This window comes from Colossoma macropomum, unplaced genomic scaffold, assembly GCF_904425465.1.
Source record: "Colossoma macropomum unplaced genomic scaffold, Colossoma_macropomum, whole genome shotgun sequence".
Lineage (NCBI taxonomy): Eukaryota > Metazoa > Chordata > Actinopteri > Characiformes > Serrasalmidae > Colossoma > Colossoma macropomum.
In genome coordinates, this window is record NW_023494786.1 from 33,444,979 (window position 1) to 33,456,319 (window position 11,341).

Genomic DNA, 11,341 nt, shown 5'->3' on the forward strand with positions numbered 1-11,341 from the left:
ATGAATGTGCTATAGACGGTTCTATATAGAACCTTTTCGAAAAGGGTTCTATATAGCACCCAAAAGCGTTCTTCTATCATTACAAGCTTAACACTGTAACAATAGAAGAGCCCTTTTGGATGCTATATAGAATCATTTGTCAAAAAGGTTCTATGTGGAGCCATCTACAGCACATTCTCCATCAATTTGAAGAACGCTTTCATGATGCAAAGAACCCTTTAATCATGCAGAGGGTACTTTGAGTGTTTTATAAGTTCTACAGTGAAGCTGACCGGTGGGACATGCTTTTCTCATGGAATGGTCAGATCATCACTTTGCATACTTTTGGCCTGTAGTGTGTATAATGTTGTCCTGCTCTCTCAGCAGTGTTGTCGGAGAACAGGACGGTGTGCAGCAGAAGTCCAGCAGTGTCCGGCAGCACAGCGCTGCTCCAGACATCCAGGAACAGCAGCACGGAGCTCAGCTTCCCCCAAAACCTGCCGGACCCTCTACATAACAACAAAATCGCTCAGAACAGGTGGGATTCAGCATTCTTTAATTGCTAGTGTCTGTAGTTGATAATATTGGCCAATATTGGTGACTCACAGTTTCAGAGAAAACATTGCTGATCATTACTAACTTCATCACTGGGATTTGAACTCATGATCTCCTGATGATCTGGGGAGCCAAGTGTAATACTGACTGAACTGTTGCACCAGCTGTACGTAAAATCTTACAATGAGAGAAGTTAGTTTAAAACTAGCAACACACAGAATTTCAGTTGCACCACAGACACTTACGCACATGCACACACTTTCTAAGCTGCTTATCCTTCTGGATCAGGGGGGGAACTGGAGCCTATCCCAGCAGTCGTTGGGCAGAAGGCAGGTCGCCAGTCCATCGCAGGGCAGACAGACAGACGTAGACATTCACACACACACTCAGGGGTAATTTAGCATGCCTGATTAGCCTGGTTACCCATCTTTGGACTGTGGGAGGAAACCCACGCAGACACGGGGAGAACATGCAAACTCCACACAAAGAGGACTCTTGTCACCCGGCTGGGAATCGAACCCAGACCCTTCTTGCTGTGAGGCGACAGCGCTACCCACTGCCCCACTGACGTTTTCACTCTGCAGCCAATCAGTAACGCTACCCAACATAAACAGGAAACACTACACGCAATGATCTCCAGTCAAATCGCTTGTGCTCCTCTCTTTTCGTGCCACGTTTGCTTCTCTTAAGGTTAGTCGGCTGTATTAGCTGTAATTCAGAAAGACAGTGTTTTACAGTAAAGTGGGGTCCTCAAAGCGTCCGTCTCTTCTATGTGTGTTTATTCTGTTCTGCTGCTGGAATGGTTCAAACTGGGCTCTCGTGCACAATACTTTAACAGCACTTCAGCAGTCGGTAGCGTTAGCGTAGCTGCGGCTAATGTAATCTCCATTTGATTTCACTAAATGACAAAAAGGTGATGTTAGCTATGTTAGGTAGCTATAATTCAAAAAATAATCTGTGTTATGTATTATATGATAATGAGATCAGCGTCACACACAACCTGAGCACCGATGGAGCTGCTCTTATTGCTCTGCACACAGTTGACGTCTGTACTTGAACAGAGTCGTTCAGCAGGTTTAGGAATGATCCAAAGTGCCGGCCACAAAGTAGGACCCAGGGCTCTGTTCCAGTCTGTGTTGCGTTGCAAATCTGCTCCAGGAGGTCTGTGATCTGTTCTATCTCTAAGGGACGAAAATGGGTATAATCTATTCTGCAGAACTGATTGCCGACGCAAACCGAGACGTATTTCGTTTTCTTGCAGGTTTTCCGAACCAGCCGTTTTATCTATGGCAGAACTTATACATGCTACAAGGTATGTGTAAATTTTAAGTTATAATTTAAAGCTACGTTAAAACTATGTTACTTTGTGCAAGTGGTTAAATTCTAGTAGCTCGTAAACTAAACACCCTAGCAACCACCTGGAACACCATCGCAGAAACCTAGCAACCATCCCAAACACCATAGAAAGCCGGAATACCATATCAACCACTTAGCATCGCCTTAGCATCTTTGATCACAGCATCTCTGGGATTCGAACTCATGATCTTCTGACGATCTGAGGAGCCGAGACCAAACACAAAACATCATCATGGTTAAAATAACAAACACCTGTAAAATGTATCCAAACCTCACCTTAAGCATGACAATAACATAAAACAAACCCAATGAAAATATAAGAACATTAATAACTTGTTTTCTAATAAGAAAGCAACTAATAACTAACTAATAAGACAAACAAAAGCATGAAGAGTGCCTCGTAAGCCTCTCAAGTGCTACAACATTTACATTATTTAAGACTGGAGTTAAAGATCATTCAGACCTGACCATCGTATCGGTCAGTGTAGCCCTGTTTAATTATAACTAAAATCAAAATATCAAATATAAATATGAAATTGTGTATGTCAGTCTGCTTGTGACCCATGACCTCATTTTCTCCTCTCGAACATTTATCAGATAAATAACAAAGAAAATATCAAAACATAGCAAGATCCACTGTACTTTGTTGTTATCTTGTGATAAAACAGTAACGTGTTTCTGCAGTTGTGCTCAGTCGTGGCAGTTTGAGTTATACATACAGCACTGAGCAAATGTTTTAGGTGCTTAAGATTACATGTAGAAGTTGTTTATCTGGGCAGTGAGTGTTTATTTGCTCAAAAAACATTAATATTAGAATAAATACAAATAGCATTAATACAATATGTAGTATATTGATTGTCAGATTGTGTGTCAGTGTGTGTGTTTGACCGTTTCCTGCCCTCTCCTCGATGAAGCCCAGCATTACCTGTAGTTCTAATCAGTACTTCATTATGTTAAACCAGGAGCTGCTGATGAGGTTAATAAATCCATGTGATGCTGGAGGAGAAATCTGCAAACAAACTTTGTTCTTCAGTCTAGCTCACGAGATATCAGCTGCTTTTTTCAAAATTAGAAATTCCTGCTTCTTTTTATTGTATTTATGTCTATTTGCATTATTTCTAATGATATGTGGTGATTTTACAGGCAAAAACACATTTTACTGCTGAGATAAATGTTTTTAAACGATGAGCTTTCACACAGAACTGTGTGAGCCTGAGATTCACTAACGGCTGAAGAAAACAGCCATAAATTAAAGAGTTAATGGATAAAACTACTTAGATTGAAATGAGATTAGACATGTATGTATGACGTCTGAGGTTTGTCATGTCCAAACTTTTTACCAACAGCTGTTAAGCGGTCAGATGGGAGTGATTTGTCACTGGAAGGCTGCGTCTGCGCTGCGTAGACTCAGCCTGAATGTGGTTCTGTTTCTAAAAGCCACAAACTAGAAAGCAATAATCATAAAACAACACTCTAGGCTTTACGACAGAGTGTCACTTCGGACTCTCTCTAATGATGATTAACGTGATGTGCGGTTTTAGAGAAATGCAGCCAAGAACGTCAGCAGTCTGAGTAAACCAGCTTTCGCATCGGGGTTTTCTTTACTTCCTGGCCACTTTATCAGAAACCCCTCTCTTCTCGCACAAGGTGGGTGTTACTAATAAAGTGGCCAGGTAGTGGAAACACAAGGTAGGTGTTTCTAATAAATTGGCCAGTGAGTGTAAGTACAAGGCGGGTGTTTCTAATAAAGTGTCCAGTGAGTGGAAGCACAAGGTGGGTGTTTCTAATAAAGTGGCCAGTGAGTGCAAGCCCAGTGTGGGTGTTTCTGATAAAGTGGCCAGTTAGTGGAAGCGCAAGGTAGGTGTTTCTAATAAAGTGGCCAGTTAGTAAAACACAGGGTAGGTGTTTCCAATAAAGTGGCCAGTTTGTGAAGCACAAGGTAGGTGTTTCTAATAAAGTGGCCAGTTGGTGGAAGCACAAGGTAGGTGTTTCTAATAAAGTGGCCAGCTGGTGGAAGCACAAGGTGGGTGTTTCTAATAAAGTGGCCAGTTGGTGGAAGCACTAGGTAGGTGTTTCTAATAAAGTGGCCAGTTAGTAAAACACAGGGTAGGTGTTTCTAATAAAGTGGCCAGTTTGTGAAGCACAAGGTGGGTGTTTCTAATAAAGTGGCCAGTTGGTGGAAGCACAAGGTAGGTGTTTCTAATAAAGTGGCCAGTGGGTGGAAGCGCAAGGTAGGTGTTTCTAATAAAGTGGCCAGTTAGTAAAACACAGGGTAGGTGTTTCTAATAAAGTGGCCAGTTTGTGAAGCACAAGGTGGGTGTTTCTAATAAAGTGGCCAGTTGGTGGAAGCACAAGGTAGGTGTTTCTAATAAAGTGGCCAGTTGGTGGAAGCACAAGGTGGGTGTTTCTAATAAAGTGGCCAGTTGGTGGAAGCACTAGGTGGGTGTTTCTAATAAAGTGGCCAGTTAGTAAAGCACAAAGTGGGTGTTTCTAATAAAGTGGCCAGTTGGTGGAAGCACAAGGTGGGTGTTTCTAATAAAGTGGCCAGTGAGAGGAAACACAAGGTGAGTGTTTCTAGTAAAGTGGCCAGTTTGTGGAAGCGCAAGATAGGTGTTTCTAATAAAATGGCCAGTTGGTGGAAGCACAAGGTAGATGTTTCTAATAAAGTGGCCAGTTAGTAAAACACAGGGTAGGTGTTTCTAATAAAATGGCCAGTTTGTGAAGCATAAGGTAGGGGTTTCTAATAAAGTGGCCAGCGAGTGGAAAATAAAGTTAATGCAGGACTTCGTAGGAGATCCTACAGTCTTGGTGACACTATAATGTAAACAGTTGCTGATCATTGTGATCCCTGTAAGTTTTGGGGAACTCAGTGTGATTCTTATATTCCTAATAATCTGAGTGTGTCAGTGTCCGTTGTTGATGTTGGCGATGCTCTTGTCTTAGCCTGACACTGTAGCACTCTGGATTTGTACTGATGCTTAAAGGCCTCTTATTACGGAACGTCCATTTCTACCCGTCTTATGCCTGATTAAGTGTTACAAATGGCCTGTAGTGTTTATCCCCTGGGAACGTCGTTATTATTGGAGCGCTCGTTCATTCCAAATGGTTTTTAAACTAAATTATATTTACTTTGCATTGCGTTGTCAGAATTGTGACAGAATGTGCTTGTACAGAGTAAATTGGGCTCTTTTTGTTGTTTTTAGCAGTTTAATCTGCTGTTTGAGTGTTTTGTGCTGCATCATTACTGTATGAGTGTTTAGTGACTGAGTGATTTAATGTGGGTTTTTAGTGGAATGTGGGTTCAAATATACAACTCATGGAATTTGACCAGGGGTGCTCAAACTTTTGCATACAACTGTATGTTTTGATTATTCAGAGACTTTCATGACATAAAAATTTAATGGAAATAAATAATGTGTAACAATGTGAACAGTGTATTATTATTATTATTATTATTATTATTATTATTATTATTATACGGTATACTTAGCCTCTTATAATGCTCGTCTCCTTTCAGACTGACCTGTCCACTCTTGTATGGAAGCAGTTCGACCAGCCGTCCAGAAGATCAGCAACCAGCCAAAGAAACGTCCTTCAGCAGCTCAGCTCAGAAACCGGACCTGCTTCACCACGAGCACCCTGTACTCCAGCACTGTGAGCAGCAAAACAGAAACATAATAAGAGCGTTTCTAGTAAAGATGGTTCAGATGTCTTTACAGTGGTGGTAATAGGAACCAGGGGTCGCCATGACTACAACACAAATATAGACATTTTATTTACTATCCAGAACCACCAGTGAACCTACACGAGTCTTCTGAGTTTATATGGAATGTTGATGATGGGAAAATAGTGGAAAATCTGAAATAAATTTACAATTGTATTAATTATATAATTAATATAATTATATTATGTCGCTGTTGTCGGAAGAAAACAATCTCCAAAATGGTAATTTTACAGGAGAAGGAAAAAACCTACTTTACTTTTAATGTAAGTCAATGGAACCAGAATTTTTTACAAGTCATTTTGGGCCGTTTCTTTTAGTTTATTCATCATGAAGTTTACACACAATGTAAAGAACAACATGTATTTTCAAATAATGTCAAAAACTCAAAAACGTCAAAAATGGACATATGAGGTTTTCTTCCGACAGCTGTGATATATTATATCATTACTAATCATAATAATTAAGTTTAAAAAGTAAATCTCCACCATGAATTGATTTTAAAAATACATTTTAGATGAAAATCTCTAAACAATCCTAAAACAGTGTCTCAGTCATCAGGCAATGAATTCATAACCATGTCATGTAGGAACTTTCTGTGAGGGAGCTTTTAGAGGCAGATTCGTTGTGCTGTGATTGGTTGGAGGGCTCATTTGCATACTGTAGCCTTTTGCTATATCAGTATTGCAAAGACTTGCATCACAATAACAGCATCTGTGTCACACTAAAGGGGAATTCCACCAAATGTTCAAAATTTCAGCAATTTTCATGCTAAAATAGTGATAAATCTAAGAAAATAAGTTTTCTTTGTGGACTGTTTTGCCTTAGAACACCCTGCATGTATCCCTCCACCATGAATGAATTTAAAAAACACGTTTTAGACCAAAAGCGGGAACACTTTATTTTGATGGTCCTCTGTAAATGCTTAGTAGATGCTCAGTTTATCTTTAAATAACATTCAACTAAATATCAGTTAAATGCAACTGAAACTAACCCGAACCGTAATGTTGTTGATAATCAACTATCACCAAAAAGTTAATAAGTTAAGTGTCTGTAGATCATCTGTAGGGGACTATTCAAAGAAAATGTGACCCCAAAAAGCTGTGTTTTCAGCACTGGTGCAACAGATTTATAACTATTTCATGTAGTAACTTTCTGTGAGGGAGCTTTTAGAGGTGGACGTCTGGTTCCTATCACCACCACTGTGAGCAATTCTGACTCTAGAACAGAGCGTTTCACACCAAACCACTCTGAACGACTCTGTTTACATCTTAACCAGTTAATTATGCTGGTATTTTGAAAAATGAGTGCATTTCCCCTTTAATTAACAGAAATAGTTGTGTTTTTTGCTTCGGGGGTTAAAAATCTGTTGGCAGTAACTGTGGAATCTGCATTAAGTCTAGTAAAGCTGATGCAGCGTGGGTAAAAAGCCACTTTTACAGGCTTTTTCAGGAAGTCCCTCGCTTACAGGAACCCTCAGCCCCGCATGAAGAGCGCTATTGTTGCTGCAGAGGATTTATGCTTTATTTGCTTGTTCCCCATTGAGAGTGCGGTTAGTTAGCCATAACGATGGTAATGATTTAACTCTGGCTTCATTAACTCAGCGGCGAACGACTGCTCCATGGCCAGTTAAATTAGGGGAATTAATCAGATCCAACTGCGCGGCGCGGATCCTGAGCACAGACGTTTATACGCATCTGTAAACACTCCGTGATTTAAACGATGCTCCATAAATGTCCTCAATTAAAGTCCACTGCAGTCTGATTATGAGGAGATGCTGTGTTGATAATGAAGACGTGTCTCTCTCTCTCTGTAGTCTAACTGCTCGTATCGCTTCCAGCTTTCCACAGCTTTCCTGCACCTCCAGAGCAGAGTTACGCTGAGAGAGGAGAAGATCTGCACAGCTGTGAGCTGAACGGATACACCTTCATCCCCAACTTCACTCCAGCTGGTGAGAGATGAACATTACAAATCATATCACTGAGTTTGCGCACAAGAAAAAAACTAGAAAAGCTTCGTTCTGCTGGTGTACAAAGAATTTCTGAAGGAGGAGAACATAAATAAATTAAAATAATCTAGAATTTTCCACTCTAACAGTCATTAAGTACAAGCCATTCATTTTTCAGTGTCGGGAAAAATGCAGAAATCATTTAACACAAAGTGACACAGAAGCCTCAGCAGCTAAATCTAATCTCAGCTGTCTGATTGTTCAGTGAGTCACTCTTCACCTTTATTCCAGCTTCCATTCTTTTCAGGAGCCTCACTTTCAGCTCCTCAAAGAATCTGCAGACACACCTCCAAAGTTCAGTCTTAGAAGCTGGTTGATCATTTTCTGAAGTGATCAAACACATTCAGTGGTGTTGAGGTCTGGACTCTGGGGTGGTCAGTCCATCGTTCAGCTTCTTTGTTTGATGTGTCCGTCTCCTTTTCTCAGTGAGGTTCTTCTTGATCAGCTACACATCCTTTCAGACCCACAGCGCTGAGTCGTCTTCTCACAGTGGAAGGATGGACAGAAACACCTGTGGATGTTTTCAGATCTGAAGCAGCTTGATTTTCTCCTCTCTCTCAAAGATGAGAGCTTTAAGTGCTGTTTATCTGATGGGGGCAGGTTTGGGGTCTACCAGGTCTTCCAGGTGGTTGTTAGGAGACACATTTTCTCTGTGGACTTTAATCAGTTGTTAAAGTCCAGGTTTTTTTTTTTCACTTATTTTGCTTTGACTTTCTTCCTCATTATGAAAGTGGATTATTTTATATCTAATCTCCTCAGAATCTCCTGAAAATGGATAATTCACGACTGTTTTGATTGGAAATTAGATAAATGAAGGGTCTCTGACTTTTGCACAGCTCTGTATGTTTACTTCCATACCGTTACATTAACATACAAGGAGATTTATCTGGGCAGTCAGTGTGTCTGCGCCAGTAAAACATTATATAACATTAGAACACATGCAATAACTACACTAGTCAGAATGTGTTTGTCAGTAAAGTTCTGAATATGTAGTTTAGAAGATCTCAGCTTTGGTTCCGGACGTCCCTCTGACGTCCCATTAGCAGCAGCTCATTTACTTTAATGAAGGATTGATTAGATAAAGCAGGCACTGGATGGTGACTGTAAACCCTGCACTTCCTCCAGCAGAGATCTGGAATCGGTGAAGATAACAACAAGATCAAATCAAGAATTGTTTATATGTTTATTTGTATTTATAATATTTCAACTAATATATTAATTTTAATATAGTATTTGTTTTTTTAAGCGAATAAATGCTTACTGTCCAGATAAGCAGCTTTACAGACCATTTTCTCAGATGGACTAAGACTTTTTCACAGTGCTGAATGTAGTGTTTATTATATCAGTGCTGTCAGAACAAAACCACACGTCTCCATTTTAGTCATTGTTTTTTTACATGAAAATGTCTGCTGCTTATATTGCGTTTAAAGTTCATGATTAACAGACCAAAATGACTTTGAATACAATTTTTATTCTGTTATTCAATTTTATTCCTTTATTTAATCCATTGAAAGCTAAGAATTGTTTTTGTTTCTCCTGTAAAGTTACTTCTTCTTTAGTGATATGAGGTTTTGCTCCAACAGCGATATGTATACACAAATTATATATATATATATATATATATATATATATATATATACATATATATACGTGTGTGTGTGTGTATATATCTCGCTGTACCTTGTATCTCAATTTTTGACGTTTTCCAGTTTTTTACATAATTTGAAAAAGTCTGTTACCGTTTACATTGTGTGTAAATTTCATGATGAATGGACCAAAAGAAACGACCCAAAATGACTTGGAAAAAAGTCTGGTTCCATTGACTTACATTAACAGTAAAGTAGTATTTTCATTCTCCTGTAAAGTTACCATTTTGGAGATACAAGGTTTTCTTCTGATACCATATATATACATATATATATCATCACTGTTGTGCAAAAACTTAAAACCTATGCCTTCCTAACCTTGCATCTTCATTTTTTGTTGTTTTTTACTATTTTGCATTAAGTTAAATGTAAATTTTTCATGACGAATGGACCAACAGAAATGTATGTTATGTTAACTTTGTAAGTTAATCATTACACGCAAAGAATTTTTTTCCTTCTCCTGTGAAGTTACCAGTTTGGAGATATGAAGTTTTGTTCAGGTGGTTACTATATATATATATATATATATATATTCCTTCTTTCCTCTCTTTAGCAGACTTCAGTTCGAGTCCTGACCCTCAGACAGTCAGTGGGCACCTCTCCAGCTGTCCTGATGAAGGCCTCCTGCTGCAGATGGGTGTATATGACCGCTGTGTGGGTCAGATCTGCTCTCTGTACGCTGAGACGTGATGCCAGCCTTGAGCCCTGTTGTCATGGTGGACATACAACAACCAGCTAGAGGTCAACATCTTCAGAACCATTTCTGGACTTTTGGATTTTCATTCATATTTAATTTCATGGAAGTTCATTCTGGACGAAAGTCACAGCTGCAGAGATTATGTAGCAATATTAAAGACCACAGCGGTCACTGCAGCTCTTCAGCTGCGGACAGTGTTTACAGTAAAAGGGCTACGTGCTTTCACTGCGTTCTGTTATATGATAAGAGCTCTACTGGATCAGACGGCTCTCCTTCTTTAAATAAAACCCCTTCAAAAAGGAGAAGCCAGTTTTCAGTCCTAGTCTCGCTGATAAAGCCATTATGTGTACAATGTCACCATCTAGTGGTCAGTTTGAGCACTACAGACATCTGTGTTTTATAAATAAAATACCTTTTTATATTTTACATCAGTTTTTTCTCCAACACTTCAGTGTAGAACAGTCCAGAATTTCTTACTACAGCTTTTTAAATAAAATATTTAAAATGGTTTAATATCAGCTTTATTTACAGTGCCTGTGTCCATATCTCCTAAACACACTTCTCCACCTCACACTTCTCTCCTTCTGTTTCTGTTTCCGGCAGCAAAGTGTTACAATACTGAGTTAGTATCTCAAAATAATGACTTATATTTTCGAAATGTTGTCTATGTCAAAATAATGACTCAGTATCTTGTAATCATGACATATGATCCCAATTCCTTCTTCAAATTTAATAATGTATTATTTTACATAGTACTATAAACTTACCGCAAAATCTCTTTGAAAACAAATCAGTTTCATTGTAATAAGTAAATATTTCAAGAAAATAAGTCTTTTTCAAAATAACAAGTACATATTTCCAAAAACAAGTAATTACCCGAGATACTAAGTCAGTATTTTGAGAAGATAAGGCATTATTTCAATACAGTAATGCAGTATTATTGTTCAATGGTACTGATGTAGCACTAATAATGTAGTAATAATGACTTATTTGACTTATTCGGTTGGAAAAATGGCTTATTTTCTGAAAAATTCACTTACTTTTTCGAAATATTTGCTAATTTAATCAAAATATTGGTGTGCCAGGTCAGAACAATGACTTCTCAAAATATTAACTCACTATTTTGTGTCTATTTAATAACTCATTTTGGAATACTATTTCAAAATCTGGAGAAAATTAGTCCCTGTTTCGACATATTAAGTCAGTATTTTAAGAAAGCAAATAATGTTTTGAACATACTGAGTGAATATTTCAAGTAAAGAAGTTATTTTGATATATTAAGTCAATTTTTTATTTCAATATTTAAAAAATTTTGAAAACAAATATTTTGAGTCAATATTTTGAAAAAATTAGTCATTATCAACTTATACTGACTTAAT

The 11,341-nt window shown here is 38.4% G+C and overlaps 1 protein-coding gene across 4 annotated transcripts in view; it reads left to right on the plus strand.

Moving 5' to 3' along the window:
• The window catches only part of LOC118804761 (zinc finger protein GLIS1), a 50,572-nt gene extending 40,181 nt beyond the window's left edge, over window positions 1-10,391 (plus strand). For 2 of the 4 annotated variants that reach the window (XM_036565403.1, XM_036565405.1), the window contains exons 5-8: window positions 364-517; window positions 5,408-5,544; window positions 7,452-7,562; window positions 9,819-10,391. In XM_036565403.1, the coding sequence (XP_036421296.1) occupies window positions 364-517; window positions 5,408-5,544; window positions 7,452-7,562; window positions 9,819-9,955 (539 nt within the window). In that variant the 3' untranslated portion in view covers window positions 9,956-10,391. The remainder of the gene's footprint in view (window positions 1-363; window positions 518-5,407; window positions 5,545-7,451; window positions 7,563-9,818) is intronic. The other 2 variants (XM_036565406.1, XM_036565404.1) reach the window with 2 other exon arrangements.
• The last annotated feature ends 950 nt before the right edge of the window (window positions 10,392-11,341 follow it).